Source organism: Hevea brasiliensis, unplaced genomic scaffold (genome assembly GCF_030052815.1).
Source record: "Hevea brasiliensis isolate MT/VB/25A 57/8 unplaced genomic scaffold, ASM3005281v1 Scaf209, whole genome shotgun sequence".
Lineage (NCBI taxonomy): Eukaryota > Viridiplantae > Streptophyta > Magnoliopsida > Malpighiales > Euphorbiaceae > Hevea > Hevea brasiliensis.
The window spans coordinates 81,371-99,285 of record NW_026614706.1 but is presented as its reverse complement, the minus strand read 5'-3'; the positions used below and the strand labels follow the sequence as shown (position 1 = coordinate 99,285).

Genomic DNA, 17,915 nt, shown 5'->3' with positions numbered 1-17,915 from the left:
TAAATTATAATTTAATCCTTTAATTTAGTAAAATTTTTCAACTTAATCATTCAATTTAAATTTTATATTTAAATAGTATAATAAAAATATTATTATTCTCAAAATTAGTTTATCTTCTTATCAATTATTTTTCAGAATTGTTTTGGAGTTTTTTGAAGTTCTGCAATATATATTTTTTAGATTTTCAGGTTGCTAGTTGATTCATGAGATCTCTACTTGGGTTTTTGATTTTTGTGTTTCTAGTAGCTATGGGTTTGTCTAAGAACTGGCTGGCATACAAAGGTGATTCTCAACTCGATTAGCAATCTATGACGACTAAATCAGGGCCTATGACAACTAAATCAGGGCGAGGAAGGTCGCGGCCTCCCCCTTTCCTATCTTAGAAAATACGTAAAATTAATAATTTTTGTTATAATTAATGATCAATTAGACAAAAAATTAAATTATAAATTTTATCAATATTAAAAATTAAATTGCTTAATTTTACAAATACAAAGGTTATGTTGTAGATTAAATTATAATTTACCTATTAAAATTTGAGAAAAAAATTTTAGTGTTGATTAATTTATTTAGTTTACCTATTCAAAATTAAAAGGTTTAAATAAAATGAGCCACAAACTTTTTTTTATCAGTTAACCAATTTGAATTAAGATAATTTAATAATTTAGTGATTTAAATTAAAAGAAAATAAAAGATAAATAAAACTAAATTCATTAATCAAATTAGATTATCAAATTGCTAATTTCATTTCGACACAATTCGAATTATGAGTGATGTTTCAATTTCAGCAGCATTCTTATGAGCGAATGTCGGGAAAACTAATGATTTATTCCCAGAAAGTGATGCCAAAGCTATTTGCTCTATTCTTTTTGCTCCTGCAGGATCATTGCAAGGGTTATATTTAGTAAGGTAAGGCTACAAGTTCCCCATAATCAACAGCTCAGTACAGGGTTTTTTTTTTTTTTAAATGGAAGCTCAGTCCAGCTTCCTTTAACCATGGTCACCATGTGGAAATGGAAGAACCAAGTTCATGCCAATATCAAATTGATACTCTTACCCTCAGTTGCCATTAGCTGCTCACAATTATTTTTATGCATATCCAGCATAATCTAATTGCTACTGTTACTAGAATTCCAAGGCAGATTTCTGAGCTTAGCTCCATTTCTAATTCATTTCATCTACAGAATCTCATGTCCAGTCACCTTCAAATCTTCTCCAACAGCTAGATAAATCAACTCTATAGTTTTAATAGCCTGCACAAAGCAGATAAGCAAACGACCGACCAAATCAAAAGCTACTCAAACATCAAGTACCTACATTGGATTTGTAAGGAATAACAAATAAGCATGAAGACGGCTGACATTTAACTTGTTCTGCATAAAATACTGGGTGATTGTAAGAGACAGACAATAGAATGATACAATAATTTGTAAAAGCTCCTCAAGGCAGTAGAAACTGTGCAATTTCAAGGGAACCTCGGTGGTGAAGGACTATTCACGACTTTTGCATGTTTGACAGCAGGCTTCGTGAACCAAGTTGTGTAAAGAAATTGCTTGTGAGGCCCTATATGATTGCAGATTAACCTAAGTTTCTGCCTCTCTCTCATCCATCTCAACACTATTTTCATATGCCTTTTTCCTGTCAATCCTCTAAGGCCAACTTCCTGAAAATTTGTTAACCATACATCAATAAAAAAAAATTAAAAAAAAAAATCAAATGCAAAATAATGGTCAAAACTGAAAAAAATAGAGACAACTTCCAAATTGAAAAAGAAAAATACCACTATAAATCTTAGTTAAAATTGGCTTCTAACTATATTTGTATTGAATTCATGTTAAGGAATTATCATTACTCCGGTAAAAGAGAAAAATATTACTAATCATACTTACAGATAGTCATTTCTTCCCTATTTGGCACATTAATTTACAATTACAAACAGTGTGAAGTAGTCTGATTTTCCCATTTTGAAGATTACCATTGTGGAATAGGCATTGTCTACAAGATTATTATGTAAATCTCTATCAAGTAGAGGCTGCTTAAAGCAATTTGATGGTCTTAACCTAGGATGATACATGTGAATGAGTACTGAGTAGAGAAAGAGTAGCATTTGGGATTTTCATAATGATGAGTGGAAAAACTACAACTCAATAAGCTTCTACATAGTTCATAGAGAACAGGGAATCTAAAAAAATGCAGCAGCAGACCTAGGAAGATAACTACATGGACACAATAGCATACAACACAAAAATAAGCATGCATACATACAAGCCTCATAAATGCATAACAGATTTATCCCACAAAGACAGCATAGCACCATTGTGTGAATTGAAATCCATTCAAGCATTTGCAAGCACAAGAAAGCTTAAATAAGAAATCTATCTATGCATCGCTTCTAATAGATGCAAAGAAAGCTTCTAAATTCCTAACATTAAAATAAGTCTCCCATTAAATTCAGCCAGTGAAAGTCTAACAAAAGGGTGATCCAATGCACAAAGAGTCCCACACTTGTGTGCTCAGAAAGGGTTGATGTTTGCAGTCTTACCTACTTTATATGGCATTTCTTCATTTTGAAATATCACATTGTTTATTTTCTCTCATAGCATATATTTTGGATACCTATTCTATTAAACTACTAGCCCAATAACAAAACATACCAACTTTACAATCAAAGAATAGAATTTAGATTTAGAGTTTACTTAGCATTTATGTAGGAGCTAATGTTAAGAAAAACAACCTCAAATATATTAATTTGAAAGTCCTAAAAATGATGTAAAATTAAATTTTACATGTTAGTCATAAACTCAACTCAACTCAATTAAGCCTTTATCCCAAAAATTTGGAGTTGGCTATATGGATTCGCTTTTTCCACTCTGAACGATTTTGGGTTAAATCCTCAGAAATGTGTAATGCTTCTAAGTCATGTTGTACTACTCTCCTCCAAGTCAATTTAGGTCTACCCCTTTTTTCTTTCTATCCTCTAACCTAATGTGCTCTACTTGTCTAACTGGAGCCTCCGTATGTCTACGCTTCACATGACCAAACCACCTTAATCTCCCTTCTCTCAACTTATCTTCAATTGGCACCACTCCTACCTTTTCTCTAATACTTTCATTACGGACTTTATCTAGTCTAGTATGGCCACTCATCCACCTTAACATTCTCATCTCTGCAACTCTTATCTTAGATGCATACGACTCTTTCAGTGCCCAACACTCACTACCATATAACATAGTCGGTCGTATGGCTGTACGGTAAAATTTTCCTTTTAATTTATTGGGAATCTTATGATCACATAAAACTCCCGTGGCACGTCTCTACTTTAACCATCCGGCTTTAATCCTATGACTAACATCCTCCTCACATCCCCCATCTACTTGAAGGACTGAGCCTAGATATTTAAAATGATTACTTTGGGACAGTACCACTCCATTCAAACTAACTCCTTCCCTATCACCAGTTTGGCCTTCACTGAACTTGCAATGCATGTTAGTCATAATAATTGCAAAAAAAAATCAAACTGCTTTCTTCAAGAATCTCGTTTGCTTGACATTGCTATTAAAACACCTTCTTAAATATACTAATTGAGGGGTATTAAAATTAATTTAAAATTAAATATGACAAATTTTAGTCATAACAATTATAAAACAAATAATTTTAAATAATTAATTTTCAAACTAATTTTCAACACCACCAAAAAGGGTACTTCTTGAAAAAGCAATTTTCTAACCTTTCAACCTTGATGCCAAACCCTTGTTACTCAAGATCACTCAATTTTATAAGTTATATCATAAAAGTTACTCAACTTTAATTTTTTTATCTAAAACTCATTCAACTTCAATTTGAGTATCATTAAAGTCATTCATGGTCACACAACTTAATAAATTATATATTTCATAAATTTCTTAGGTGCTACAAGATGTTGTTAGTGTGCGTACATACATACAACTCAACTCAACTCAACTAAGCTTTTATCCCAAAAATTTGGAGTCGGCTATATGGATTCTCTTTCTTCACTCTAAACGATTTTGGGTTAAATCCTCGGAAATGTGTAATGTTTCTAGGTCATATTGTACCACTCTCCTCCAAATCAGTTTAGGTCTACCCTTTTTTTCTTTCTATCCTCTAACCTAATGTGCTCTACTTGTTTAACTGGAGACTCCGTATGTCTACGCTTCACATGACCAAACCACCTCAATCTCCCTTTTCTCAACTTATCCTCAATTAGCACCCCTCTTACCTTTTCTCTAATACTCTCATTACGGACTTTATCTAGTATAGTATGGCCATTCATCCACCTTAACATCCTTATCTCTGCAACTCTTATCTTAGACACATACGACTCCTTCAATGTCCAACGCTCACTACCATATAACATGACCGATTGTATGGCTGGCTGTATATTAAAATTTTCCTTTCAACTTATTGAAAATCTTGCGATCACATAAAATTCCTGTGACACGTCTCCACTTCAACTATCCGGCTTTAATCCTATGACTAACATCCCCCTCACATCCCCCATCTACTTGAAGGACTGAGCCGAGATATTTAAAGTGATTACTTTGGGACAGTACCACTCCATTCAAACTAACTCCTTCCCTATCATCAGTTCGACCTTCACTGAACTTGCAATGCATGTATTATGTCTTCGTTCTACTTAACTTAAAGCCCTTTGACTCTAGAGTCTAGCTTTCTTGACTCCTTCTCGCGTCTCATCTAGCTTTTTATTTGTGTGACATGGACTTTAGGGTTACTCAAATTGAAGTTGAGGAAGTTTTGAGTTTTAAGAAAAAAATTGAAATTGAGTGATAATACTGAAAAAATACCTAAAGTTGAGTGAATGTGAATGAAAATTAACCAAATTAACATGGAAAACTGTAATAACCAGTCATAGTGACTTTAATGATACTAAATTAAAGTTCAATGAATTTTAACCCAAAATAAAAAAAAAAATTAAATTTAAGTGACTTTATGGAATAACTCATAATATTGAGTGACCTCGAGTGATAATGACCCTCCAAATGAAGCAAGTGTTTCTAAAAAAGCAACTTTTATCCAAATGAAGCCTTCATTAGCTAATATTAGAGATGAGAAGCTACCAAAAAATTAGAACAAAGATTAAATTTAAATAGATGAGATACCTGAATCCTTTCCCAAGTTTTTGAAACGGTAAGAGGGCCATGCTCCTTCACAATGTCGAAGATTGCCCTTGTTATGGTCTGTGTCTGCTCAGGTGGTGTTTTGAGCTCTATAGGTTTCATTTTGGGCTTTGGTTTCGTTGAAAAGTATCTAACTACAGATCCAAACATCTTCTACTTTCTCGCTCAATACTGTCTTCTAGTTCTAGCTACAAAAAAAACTATATTTTCTAGGCACAATTTAAAGCATTAAGGAAAACAGAAAAATTACACATAACATCTTCATGGAAAAATAAAATAAAATAAAAAAAACCAGAACTTCAAAATAAAATCAAATAAAATTGAGGAAGCACCTCATGAAATCAAAAGTAATCACATGACCACGGGTACTATCAGATAGAAGAAGGAAAAGAGCCAATGTGAAAGAAATAAAAACCCCTAGAAATGAAACACATTGTTTCCTATTGGTTGTTCTTATTCTTGTGATAATAGGCTTAATTGCACTTAGGTAGGTGGCGTTGGAGTTATCATGTAATTTAAGTCTTTCAATGAACAAGAGAGAATAACTCAAGAACAACACATTTTGAATTATTTTTCACCATATCTATTCACTATGGCCCTTTTGGAATTATACCTTAAGAGCCTTATACTATGGGCTTAATTAAAACAACAACAAGTCTTACTTCCAAACTATTGGGATTGATTATATAGATCTTTTTCAACATTCACCTGTATTTGAAACCACTTCTGCGTCAATATTAAAAAATTGTAAATCTTCTGACACTAATTCCCTCAACATCATTTTAAGTCGACAAGCTTAATTAAAAATGGAAAAAAAAAATAAGGCAAAAATATTTTGCAATTTCCTTGCATTAATAATAATAATTTATACCATATAATAAAGGATGCTTGGTGTTTCATATATATATTTTTTTAAAATTTTTGTGTAGTCAATTTTGCCCTTAGCTTTATGAATGTAGAAAACAAAATGCTTTCTTCCATTTTATTTACCTACCAACTATGCTTACTAACATCATTTCAATGACAACAAATACCGAAAACTATCATGTACATCAGCCACAAACTACAATAATCAGTTCAAATCCCATGATATTTAGATTTTGCTGGACAGGAATTAATAACAGATTTTTTTATGGATAAATCATAATATGAAATGAAAAAAAGTCATGAAGCCATCTAATTACACAAATTGATCTCCCTATGACCACTAAGTGCTACAAATTTATCTCTAAACAACAATAATGTACATTTATCAATTAAATGCGAAACATCATTGGCTTCCTTGAGGAACACAGTACTCCTAGCACATTGGTTGGCGATATAAAATATACGATGATGCTTTATCAAACAAAGCAGTAACCTAGATGGCAACAAATAGTCATAGTTAAATGCATCCAATTGTATAGAACTTTTTTTCCATTGTTAAGCTAAGAAGTTCACAATGGATTTTTGCGGTAAAATAAGAGATGGCTTCTTCTGCAAATACATGACTGGATCAAGTTCATGCACTCTGGTATATCTTCTTTTTGGGTCCTCTTCCTCCGCTTGATTTTTTGCTTCAGTGGAACCCATCCAACGTCGTGATTGATTTTTTAGATGGGAATGGGGATGCACAGACTTCTTTTTTGTATAAAAGAAACGATTTTTAAAGATAGATGTAAGCAAGAAAGAATGGATGTTTTATGCATGTTGGAAAAGAAACAAAACAGGTTCATTGAAAGAAAAGATCAAACAGTTAGAGTGCAATACGGTGATGCCTTCGCACAAACAACAATAATTGCACTAGGTAAAACAAATAATATACAAGCAGGGGAATGATTTCAATACATAGCAGTAGAAATTGAAGAGCTACACAAAAAAGCAAATATATATATATTACCGATTATTAGAGGGAGGCAGCAGTAGCGAAGGGCAGTTTGGATGAGGACTGAGGACTCAGAGTCAGAACGCCATAAGATGCACAGGCCAGTTCTTTCCCAATTGATACAAATTTCGTTGCAAAGGCGGACCAATATCGAAATGTCTTTCAATTTGCCCTTAGACTCTGTACTTATTAAAAGGGCAATTGTGAAAAAAATGTCATATATTTAAGTTAATTTACATTTATATTTATAATTTTAATTTTTGTGTAAAATAATTAAATCTTTAAATTTTATCATATTTGTATCTAATGAGTAAAATTAAATTTAAAAAATTAACTATAAATCATAATATAATATCTAAAATTTATTTAATTAACAAATAAAAATATTTGATATAATTGTGATTTAATATAAATATTTTATATTTCAATTAATTAATTAAATTTTATACTAAAAAAGAAAATATATTTTATATTTATTTTTAATTAAAATCTTATATTAAAAAATATTTGTATTAATTAAAATTAACATAATTATCTTTTGAATTAAAGTAAATAAATTTGTGCATCCAAATGTAAAAATAAATTCATACCTTTTTACAAAGTGTTTGCATAATAATTTAAAATAATTTTGAAAAGAATATATAATTGAAAAGAATATATCCTATATAAATTATAGCATCCATTATATAAAATATTTATTTTACATATAATTTATTCTAATTAAAATATGTTTTTTATTTAAGGGATGCTACAATTAATGATATATTAGATTTAAACATAATTTTCACTATTTTTTACTAAATTTTTAAAAATAAATTTTAATTTTAATTGAAAAGAAAATTAAAAAAAAACTCAATGCAATAATATGCATAATTTGACAATTTTAATCTTCTATCCACAAGGAAAAATAAAGAAAAAAAAATTAGTGAAAAAAATTTATATTTAAATCCAATTTATCATGAATCTTAACATTACAATTCATATGTGATACATTCTTTTCAAATTGTTTTGTTAAAAGGTTTGAATTTATTTTATATTTTATATTTAAATACATAAATTTGTTTGACTTGATTTAAAATATAATTATATTAATTTTAATTAATGAAAATATTTTCTAGTATAAAATTTCAATTAAAAATATAAAATATAAAAATTAAATTAAAAAAGTTAACTATAAATTATAATATAGTATCTGAAATTTTATTTAATTAATAAATAAAAATTTTGAATATAATTGTAATTTGATGTAAACGTTTAATATTTTAGTTAATTGATTAAATTTTATATTTAAAAAATGTATATTTTATTTTTATTTTTAATTAAAATTTTATAATAAAAAATATTTTTATTAATTGAAATTAACATAATTATCTTTTAAATTGAGTCAAATAAATCTGTGTATCCAAATGTGAAAATAAATTAATACATTTTTATAAAGTGTTTGCATCACAATTTAAAGTAATTTTGAAAAAAATATATAATTAAAAAGAATATATACCACATTAATTGTAGGATTCATTAAATAAAATATTTAATTTATATATAATTTATTCTAATTAAAATGTGTATTTTATTTAATGGATGCTACCATTAATGATATATTGGATTTAAACATAATTTTTTTACTATTTTTTACTAAATGTTTTAAAAATCCATGAATGTGTTTAAATTTTAATTGAAGAGAAATAAAAAAAAAAAAACTCAATGCAATAATATACATAGTTTTACAATTTTAATCTTCTATTCACAAGAAAAAATAAAGAAAATGAAAAAAAATATAGTAAAAAAAATTTATGTTTAAACCGATTTATCATGAATTGTAGCATTACAATTTATATGGGATACAATTTTTTCAAAATTGCTTTGTAAAAAGGTATAAATTTATTTTACATTTTATATTTGGATACATAAATATATTTGGTTTGGTACAAAAAATAATTACTTTAATTTCAATTAATAAAAATATTTTTTAGTATAAACTGTAACACCCCAAACCTCCGAGTTCTAAGTAGTACCATTTTTTGTCTGTGACTTATACTATTCAAAGATACCTTGAGGACCAAAAATAAAATGAAAATTAATTGAGTTAGACACCATAAAAATTCAAGTGAATAAAAGACCTAAGGACTCACCGGGTATTATGAAAAAGAAGGATTATGACCCGATGATGGACATTTTGATCAATTCACTTCAAGAGTTAATTTTTGAGCAAAATGTTAATTTAATTAAATGAAAATAATATATTGAATTATGAAGAAATTTTGAGAAAAAATTAAAGTATAAAATGAAAAGAAAAGAAAAGGAATAAAAATTTAAGTTTAATTACTCTTATGACATAATTAAAATTTATAATTTAAATAAACTAAATTTAGGGATAAATATATATAAGACAAGGCAAATTAACTAAAATTAAAAAAAAAAAAGCTATTTTCCTTCTTCCATTCCTCATTGTGCCGCCACCCTCCCCACCCTCTCTCTCTCTTCTCTTTTCTTCACTTCCTCCATTAACACTTCTTCCCCATCTTTGATTTCTCCACTTTCCTTCCATGGGTCCTTCATCTATCTAGTAGGAAACATCAAAACAAACTTTAATTGAGAGATTTAAACAAGAAGAATAAGAAATTGGAAGAGATTTGAAGTGGAAAAAATCATCAAGTGAGGTAAGCTCTCTCTTTCATGTTTGATTAACTAAGTATGCTTTGAATCAAGTTTGGGTGTGATGAATTTACATGAAAAAGCATGAAAAACATGCATGAATCTTGAAAGGAATTTTTGTCTAGCTTGGGTAATCTAGGGTTTTGATGGTTTTGATTTAAATTTAACATGAACCCTAACTTAAATGAGGTAGTATGTAAGATTTGTGAAGGGAAATTGCATGGAATTTGCATGAATTGAAAATGGAAAATTAGGGTTCATGGGAAAATTGGGGCTTTTAATGTATGAAGTGAAATTAGTATTTATAATGATAAATTATGGTTATTTGAAGTCCCTTGAATGTGAATTGACATTGAGTTGATGAATGAAAGTAATGAAATGGTAGAAATGGGGAAAATTGTAAACTAGGATTTTGAAAAATTAGAGATTTTTATGCTATGAGTGCTATGGATGTATTAATGCTAAATTATAGTCATTTGGGGTGAGTTAAATGTGAATTGATGTTGGTTAGTGGGGGTAATTGAAGGAAGTAACAATTGAATCATATGGCAGAAATTATGCACACTAAGTCCAGTGTGTTTGGTAGCTTATAAGTTGAGCTATACAACTCCAATTGGTGTAAAACCAATTGGAAATGAAAAATAGGGCTAGAATTTTCGTGAAGATACTCTACCCAGAAAATGACCATAAATTGCCCTAAATGAACCTTGAAACTGGAAGTGAAATTCTAGACCTGACAGAGTTAGACCATGTGAATAGTAAAATTTAAATTGTCATAACTCACTCTAGAAAACTCCAATTTAGGTGATTCTTGAACCAATGGAAACCTAAAACATAGTAAAACATTTCATATGAAGAACTTAAGGCTAAATTATGAACTTAACCCAATTAAATTGCTAAGCAAATTTGAGTCACCAAATCTGCCAAAATCTGAAAATCTGCAAATTGACCATATAAATAGTAAAATTTGCAAGGCCATAACTCTCTCTAGAAGACTCTGATTTAGGTAATTCTTAAATCGATGGAAATCTAAAATATAGTAGAACATTTCATATAAAGAACTTGAAGCCTAATTATGAACTTAACCCAACCAAATTGCTAGCCAAATTTAAGTCAATGAATCTGCTAGAACATGAATAGTTATGTAAACAATAATTTTTGCATGGCCATAACTTTCTCTAGAAAACTCTGATTTAGGTGATTCTTAAACTGATGGAAACCTAAAACATAGTAAAACATTTCATATGAAAAACTTGAAGCCTAATTATGAACTTAATCCAACCAAATTGCTAGTTAAAGTTAAGTCAATGAATCTGTCAGAACATGAATGTCAAGTGAATAGTAATTTTTGCATGGCCATAACTTTCTCTAGAAAACTCTAATTTAGGTGATTCTTAAATCGATGGAAACCTAAAACAAAGTAGAACATTTCATATGAAGAATGTAATATCAAATTATGAACTTAACTCAATCAAATTGTTAGACAAAAGTAAGTTACCAAATCTGCCAGAATCAGCCCTACGTGAATAGTAAAATTTATTTGACTATAACTTTGGCTACACAACTCCAACTGAGGTGATTCAAAAAGGGAAATAAAGATGAGACCTAGAGGGACAATTTTCATGAGGAACACCTTACCAAATTATGATTGGAACTAGGTAAAAAATTAGGTTCAAATATTAGGATACCAAGTTGTCTAAAATCTAAAACTCTTTTAAATTTACAAAGCTAACTTGGGATGCATTAGACATTCATGTAATGAGTACTTGGTGGCAATTGAGATGAGTATTGAGGTATTCTATTTGTATATTTTCAGTAGAGAAAGAGATTGGAACGAAAAAGGAGAAGTAAGTAAAGATAAAGGAGTTCATTGAAGGTTTGTGCACGACTAACCTTTTTCTTTGTTTTTAAACTCGTAAATTATTTGGAATGGGTTTATTTGAATGAGTTTGTTTTGAACGAGTTTACTTTGAATGAAATATGGTTTTTCTCTTGCATTTGAGAAATTTGTGTGTTGTCACCCCTTTATGGGTTTTATGATGATTTGAATATGTTTGTTGTTTTGCAAATGTGATTATTGATTTAGAAACTCTTGAAAATTGCTTGAAACCACAGTTAGCATGGCAGTCCCTTCGGAACTCCCTAGTAGTAACAACTACTTGGGGTTTGATATTTGATATGATTATGTCCCCCATTAATAACGGTTAGTGGGGTGAGACTATATGAGTACTCATTAGCTAGCTAGCCCTTCCCTCATTAATAACGGTTAGTGAGGTTGAGATTGCTTTGTCGTGGTGTATAACACAGCATTGATCGTGAAATTTTGTGTCATGGTCTAAACTGTGGGTTGATGTTGACAACACTTATGTTTGTGAATTGTGATTTGTGAAGTATGATTTCTCATTTGAAATGTGATTTCAATAAATGATTCTTATGGACTCAGAAAGTTTTGTGATGCTATCATGATTATGCAAATATATGATTTCTTGTATTTTAACAAGTTGTGTTTTACCTTAAGTTTTAAAGTTATTAGTTGTGCACCACTGAGTGATATACTCAGCGATAGCTTATTTATGCTGTCGCAGGTAAGGGAAAGGAGAAGGCTGCCGAGTGAGAGACTTGGAAGCAGCATTTTGGTTTTGACTGTGGGTATATATCGTAGGTATACCCCTGTAATTTCCTTTTGATGTATTTTGTACCTATATGTATGGATGTACGGACATTGAGCAGTTTGTATTTAAAAGCATTACATTGCTATCACATTTTGAGTTTGTAACTATTTGTATTTTATTTTGAGACTTATGCAAAATGTATCTTTTGTAATAATAAGTTTATTTCCTCTAATGAATGTCTACTTGATATGTAATTGAATTTTAACTATTCCCATGCAGTTTTCCGCAAAAGAATTGATAAGATAAAAAGTTATGATTTGTTTAAAATCTCTTGTAGTATAATTAATTGGTTATCGGTAGGTGTAGTTCAGTAATTCATTAGGTATGCTATGGGAACATGTCATGCCTTACAAGAGATAAGGTGTACATGTTTTAGTGGTATCAGAGCTTTGGTTTTCATATAATTTTTGAAATTGCATATTTGAAAATTTTTTATAAGTACAACTGCTCAATTGTCATTAATTGATACATATAGTGTATTACATTATAAATATGGACTAATTGAGAGAAATCTCCTTGTGTTGGTTGTCCAGGGAGTAGAATTCTTTGCGATTCAGTATGGAAGAGGGGGATCACATCGTAGAGAAATCAATAGCAGCTGAGATACAGGGGGAGGCCCCAGCTCCTCAGAATGCCAGTGGATCAGCTGCACTCGTCCCGCTCATGCAGTTTCCTGCTCAGATTGCTCAGTAGATGGCTGCACTATTTCAGCAAATGCCTGGCAATATACCAGTCCAAGCTCCAGTACAAGCACCTCTAGTGCAACCACCACCCCCAGCTAAACAGTATGACAAGCTAATGAAGTATGGGGCAACAGAGTTCAAGGGTACAGTGGACCCATTGGAAGCTGAGCAATGGTTAAAACGGATGGGGAGGGTATTTAAGAAATTGCACTGCACTGATAAATTGAAGTTCGAATACTCAGTCTCTCTACTGCATGGAAATGCATATGAGTGGTGGAAGACCATTCCCCACAGTTTGGCTGAGCCTCCAATGTTGACATGGGATGACTTTCTAAGGGAATTTAGATAAAAGTATGTTCCCGATACATATGTAGATATGAGGCTACAGGAGTTTCTCAGTTTGAAACAAGGGAACAGGACTATAGCCGAGTATGAGAGGGACTTTTTCTGCCTCAGCCACTATGCTAGAAAGGCACTCACTACTAGCAGAGACAGATGCAAATGGTTTGAGGCCGGGTTGAGGCCTAGTTTGAGATTGCAAGTGGTTGGGTTTCGGCATGACAACTTCTCTGAGTTGATATCGCAGGCCCTTGAGCTGGAAAGGATAGAACTGGAAGGGGCATCTGAGAAGGTAACCACTGAAAAAGAGAAGAGCAGTAAGCCTACAGGCCAGAGTCCAAGTAGCAATTCGGATAAGAGAAAGAGCTTTGGGGGACCAAGTAATAGAGGATCTAGTAGGGGAAGATTCTCATGGCAGAGGCCACCTAGATCCAGTTAGTAAACATCTAAGGGTTCCTTTCTTGTCCGTACTTGTGAAACCTATGGTAGGACTCATGGAGGAGTATGTTATAAAGCCATAGAAGCCTGTTACAACTGTGGTGGAAGTGGGCATTTTGCTAGAGATTGCACTAGTGCCCGCAGATCTGGGCCACCTACCACCACAGAGGGGTCTGCTGAAGGTTCTGCTTCCAGAGGATAATAAACAGTTAGTAGAGGCCGAGGTAAGGGTAGAGGCAACACTTTTGGCAGCTAGGGCACAGTGAGCCAAATAGAACAGAGTGGTACACCAGCCAGGGTATGCACCATGCGCCTGAGGGAGGAAGTTGAGACATCAGATGTTATGGTCAGTACTTTCTCCATCTTTGGTAGAGATGTATATGTGTTGTTTGACCCTGGTTCTACACATTCTTATGCTAGTGCCAGTATTGCATGTTCTGTTGCTATTCCTTGTGTGAAATTGGATTATGATGTGCTAGTGACTCTCTAGGACAAGAGGTTAGGGTGAGCAAATTGTATGATGATTGTCCTTTGGTGATCCAGGGACATACATTCCTGTCAGACTTAATTGAAATGCCCTTTCAAGATTATAATATCATTTTGGGAATGAATTGGTTAGCTAGGCACCACGCCATGATCGACTGTAGACTAAAAATAGTCACTTTTGGTCTTTCCAAGTATGCAGACGTAGTGATACACGGGGAGAGGCAGTTATTGCCATCCAACATCATTTCAGCTGCACTTGCTAGGAAGATGATTAGAAAAGGATGTGAAGCTTATCTAGCTCATGTGATAGACACCCAAGTGGAGAGTCCAGATCTTAAAGATATTCCTACAGTATGAGAATTTTCAAATGTTTTTCCATAAGAATTGTCGAGATTGCCTCCAGAAAGAGAGGTACAGTTCAAAATAGAGACTATGCTTGGTGTGGATCCAATCTCCATCACTCCTTATAGGATGGCACCTGCTGAGAAAGAGTTGAAAGTGCAATTACAGGAATTGCTAGATAAGGGTTTCATCCACCCTAGCATGTCACCTTGGGGAGCATCAGTATTGTTTATGAAGAAGAAGGATGGTACTCTCCGTCTATGCATAGACTACAGACAGTTAAATAAGGTAACCACAAAGAACAGATATGCTCTACTACGAATTGATGATCTATTTGATCAGCTGAAGGATGTAACTGTATTCTCCAAGATTAACTTGAGATAGAGCTACTATCAGTTGAGGGTGCAGGAGCAGAGTATTCCTAAAATTGCCTTTAGGACTCGATATGGCCATTATGAGTTCTTGGTGATGCCATTCGGGTTGACTAATACGCCAACTGCTTTTATGGGCCTAATGAACACTATCTTCAGGCCATATTTGGATCAATTTGTATTGGTGTTCTTTGATGATATTTTGGTGTACTCAAAGAATGCAGAGGAACATGACAAGCACTTAAGGATAGTATTATAGACTTTGAGGGAGAAACAGTTGTATGCCAAATTATCAAAATGTGAGTTTTGGTTGAAGGAGATTACATTTTTAGGGCATATTGTATCTGCAGAGGATATCTAGGTGGATCCTAACAAAGTAGAAGCCACCCAAAAATGTCACAAAAATTCAGAGTTTCCTTGGTTTAGCCAGGTATTATCGAAGGTTTGTGAAGGGATTCTCCATGCTAGCATCGCCACTGACTAAGCTACTTAGGAAGGATGTGAAATTTCAGTGGACTGATCGGTGCCAGAAGAGTTTTGATGAGTTGAAGAGGTGTTTAACTGAAGCTCCAGTCTTAACTTTGCCTACCTTGGGTAAAGAGTACACCATATACAGTGATGCTTCTCATAATGGATTGGGCTGTGTGTTGATGCAAGATAGAAATGTCATTGCCTATGCTTCTCGCCAGCTTAAACCACATGAGAGGAATTATCCTACACACGACTTGGAGCTGGCAGCCATTGTCTTTGCCTTGAAGATCTGGAGACATTACTTGTATGGGGAGAGATGTTATATATACACAGATCATAAAAGTTTGAAGTACTTGGGCACACAGAAGGAGTTAAATTTGAGGCAGAGGAGATGGTTAGAACTGATAAAAGATTATGATTGCTTGATAGACTATCAGCCTGGAAAAGCTAATGTTGTAGCTGATGCTTTAAGTCGCAAGACTATGGCTTGTTTAAGGGTTTCTTTGTGACACCCCTTACCCGTCTACAGTGTAGCCGAGCAAGATATACCACACAGTGTGTCGGAGCACCATATCTTGTTTTATTACAATTTATCATTTCTTAATTTGTTTATTTATTTATTTATTTATCATTAAGTGAAATTTAAGTCATTTAATTTATTTATTAAAATTATGAATTAATTTAAGGTTTCGAAAATTTTACAAAAAATCTAACAGAGTGCCGGCTAAAAATGGAGAAAACAGTTCTTCGGAACCTATAAAAAAAAACAGTCCCAAATTTTTTTTCATTCTCAAACTCCAAATAATTTCAATACAAAGTCATCACAATTCATCAAATCTCAACACTTCTCAACATTTCAAACTCAAAAATTCAATTTCATTCAATGCATGAATAATTATATACTCATAACAAGATACTGTTGTTAGTAGTATGCCCTACAGTATATCATTTAGTATGTATCTTGTCCATGTTTTATTAATAAAAGGCAATTTCACTTTTTCGTTTACATAATATATTTATGTGTAATAGAAAAGCTCCATTGATATTTTGTTAGAAATTCTATTCTTAAGTTGTTAAGAATATGAGTGACAGTATTTCTAGCACAAAGTATCATAAATTGGTTCACAATCGAGGATACTTCACAATAAGGACATGACTTATCCAGAAAAATTGTAATCATGTTTGTTTCCAAGTTACTTATATGAGATGTAAATAAGATGGAATTGTGAGTCTCATGCCATATAACAAACATGATAGGCACTTATGCATGATAAGTAGGCCGAACCAGTGACATTTATGACAATCACGTGGAGTTTACTCTTGTCAATGCATTATCATAAATCATATAAGTGCATATAATCTTTAGACCTGAGATAGCACAGTTATCTTATATATAGGTGATTTGAGTTTGATACTGCTTTCATACTTGTACTGTGTATGGGTATATGGGCATGTGTTGGCTCCTACTAGTTATATATAGAGATAGGTGTTGATCAAGATAGAATCTATTATCCTAAGTAAACAGGGATAAAATCCTATGTTCATGTAATTGTTCTTGATGTTTCAAGTTCCTGGCCAGGACAGATAGATTTAATCAGAAAAGAGTTTCTGATGAGAAAATCTTTTTAATCAAGAACTGGAATTAAAAGAGAACATAATATTCATAGCAAATAGAGTTTGACATAAACCATGACTCCAGCTCGAATTGGGATTTTATAACAGAGAGATTCTAGTGCATAATAACATATGATTATAGGTTCATTTAAAGGTATTCCTTGTTACTGATTGGGTGGCCATGGCATGCTATGCTAGGTGTCAACCATGGTTTATGAGATACCTAAAATGATTTAGAGAAATCATTTATGGTAAGAAAGAGTTCTGATGATATTAAGAGTTAATATCATATCCCATTGCCAATTAGTGATGAACCTAGTAAGTCACACACATACACAAGATAATCACCAAGTTAAATGTGATATAATTGATTAATTAAAGAGTTTAATTAATTAATTAAATAGGTTTGGTTTGCAATTAGATTGCAAAGTCCCTAGCATGGCTTGAAACCAAATCTAGGTTATTGGATGTATAGTATAAGTTAAATTTATATTTAAAGTGTTTAAATATGAATTTAATTATGAGAAATTAATTAATAGAGATTAATTAATTAATTTATATTTGATATAAATTGATTAGAAGAGAAGAAATAATTATTTTGGGTTGAGAACTCAAAATTAAAACATAAGAGTAATTTGGTCATTTCACAGGGTGTCATGTGGCACCATGAGATGGTGACACATGGCACAATATAAGTTTGCCATTTGTCTTCCTATCATGCAAGGTGATCAAAGTCAAGATTAAATCTAGCTTTGACACTTGGCTTAATGTGATTAGGTCAATTAATATTAAGATGCAATCAGGTGATGACATGTAGCAAGGGT

The 17,915-nt window shown here is 32.0% G+C and overlaps 1 protein-coding gene across 4 annotated transcripts; it reads right to left on the bottom strand.

Annotated features, from left to right (window-relative positions):
- Window positions 1-1,295: 1,295 nt before the first annotated feature.
- Window positions 1,296-7,182, bottom strand: LOC131168775 (uncharacterized). Of its 4 annotated transcripts, none has more exons than XM_058141716.1 (3): window positions 7,036-7,182; window positions 5,139-5,365; window positions 1,296-1,663 (listed from the first exon to the last, which is right to left on the bottom strand). In XM_058141716.1, the coding sequence occupies exons 2-3, from the start codon at window positions 5,304-5,306 to the stop codon at window positions 1,466-1,468; spliced, it is 366 nt and encodes a 121-aa protein (XP_057997699.1). In that variant the 5' UTR covers window positions 5,307-5,365; window positions 7,036-7,182; the 3' UTR covers window positions 1,296-1,465. The 4 variants fall into 4 exon arrangements, with proteins under 4 accessions (XP_057997699.1, XP_057997700.1, XP_057997698.1 ...); XM_058141717.1 differs by having other exon boundaries at window positions 5,139-5,356; XM_058141715.1 differs by having other exon boundaries at window positions 5,139-5,344.
- Window positions 7,183-17,915: the final 10,733 nt, after the last annotated feature.

What these genes read in the sequence shown, in the direction of transcription:
- LOC131168775 (XM_058141716.1), bottom strand. Translation starts at nt 5,306, where the DNA reads ATGTTTGGATCTGTAGTTAGATACTTTTCAACGAAACCAAAGCCCAAA. An exon ending in AAACTTGGGAAAGGATTCAG is followed by an intron (nt 1,664 to 5,138) that starts GTATCTCATCTA and finishes ACAAATTTTCAG; the next exon opens with GAAGTTGGCCTTAGAGGATT.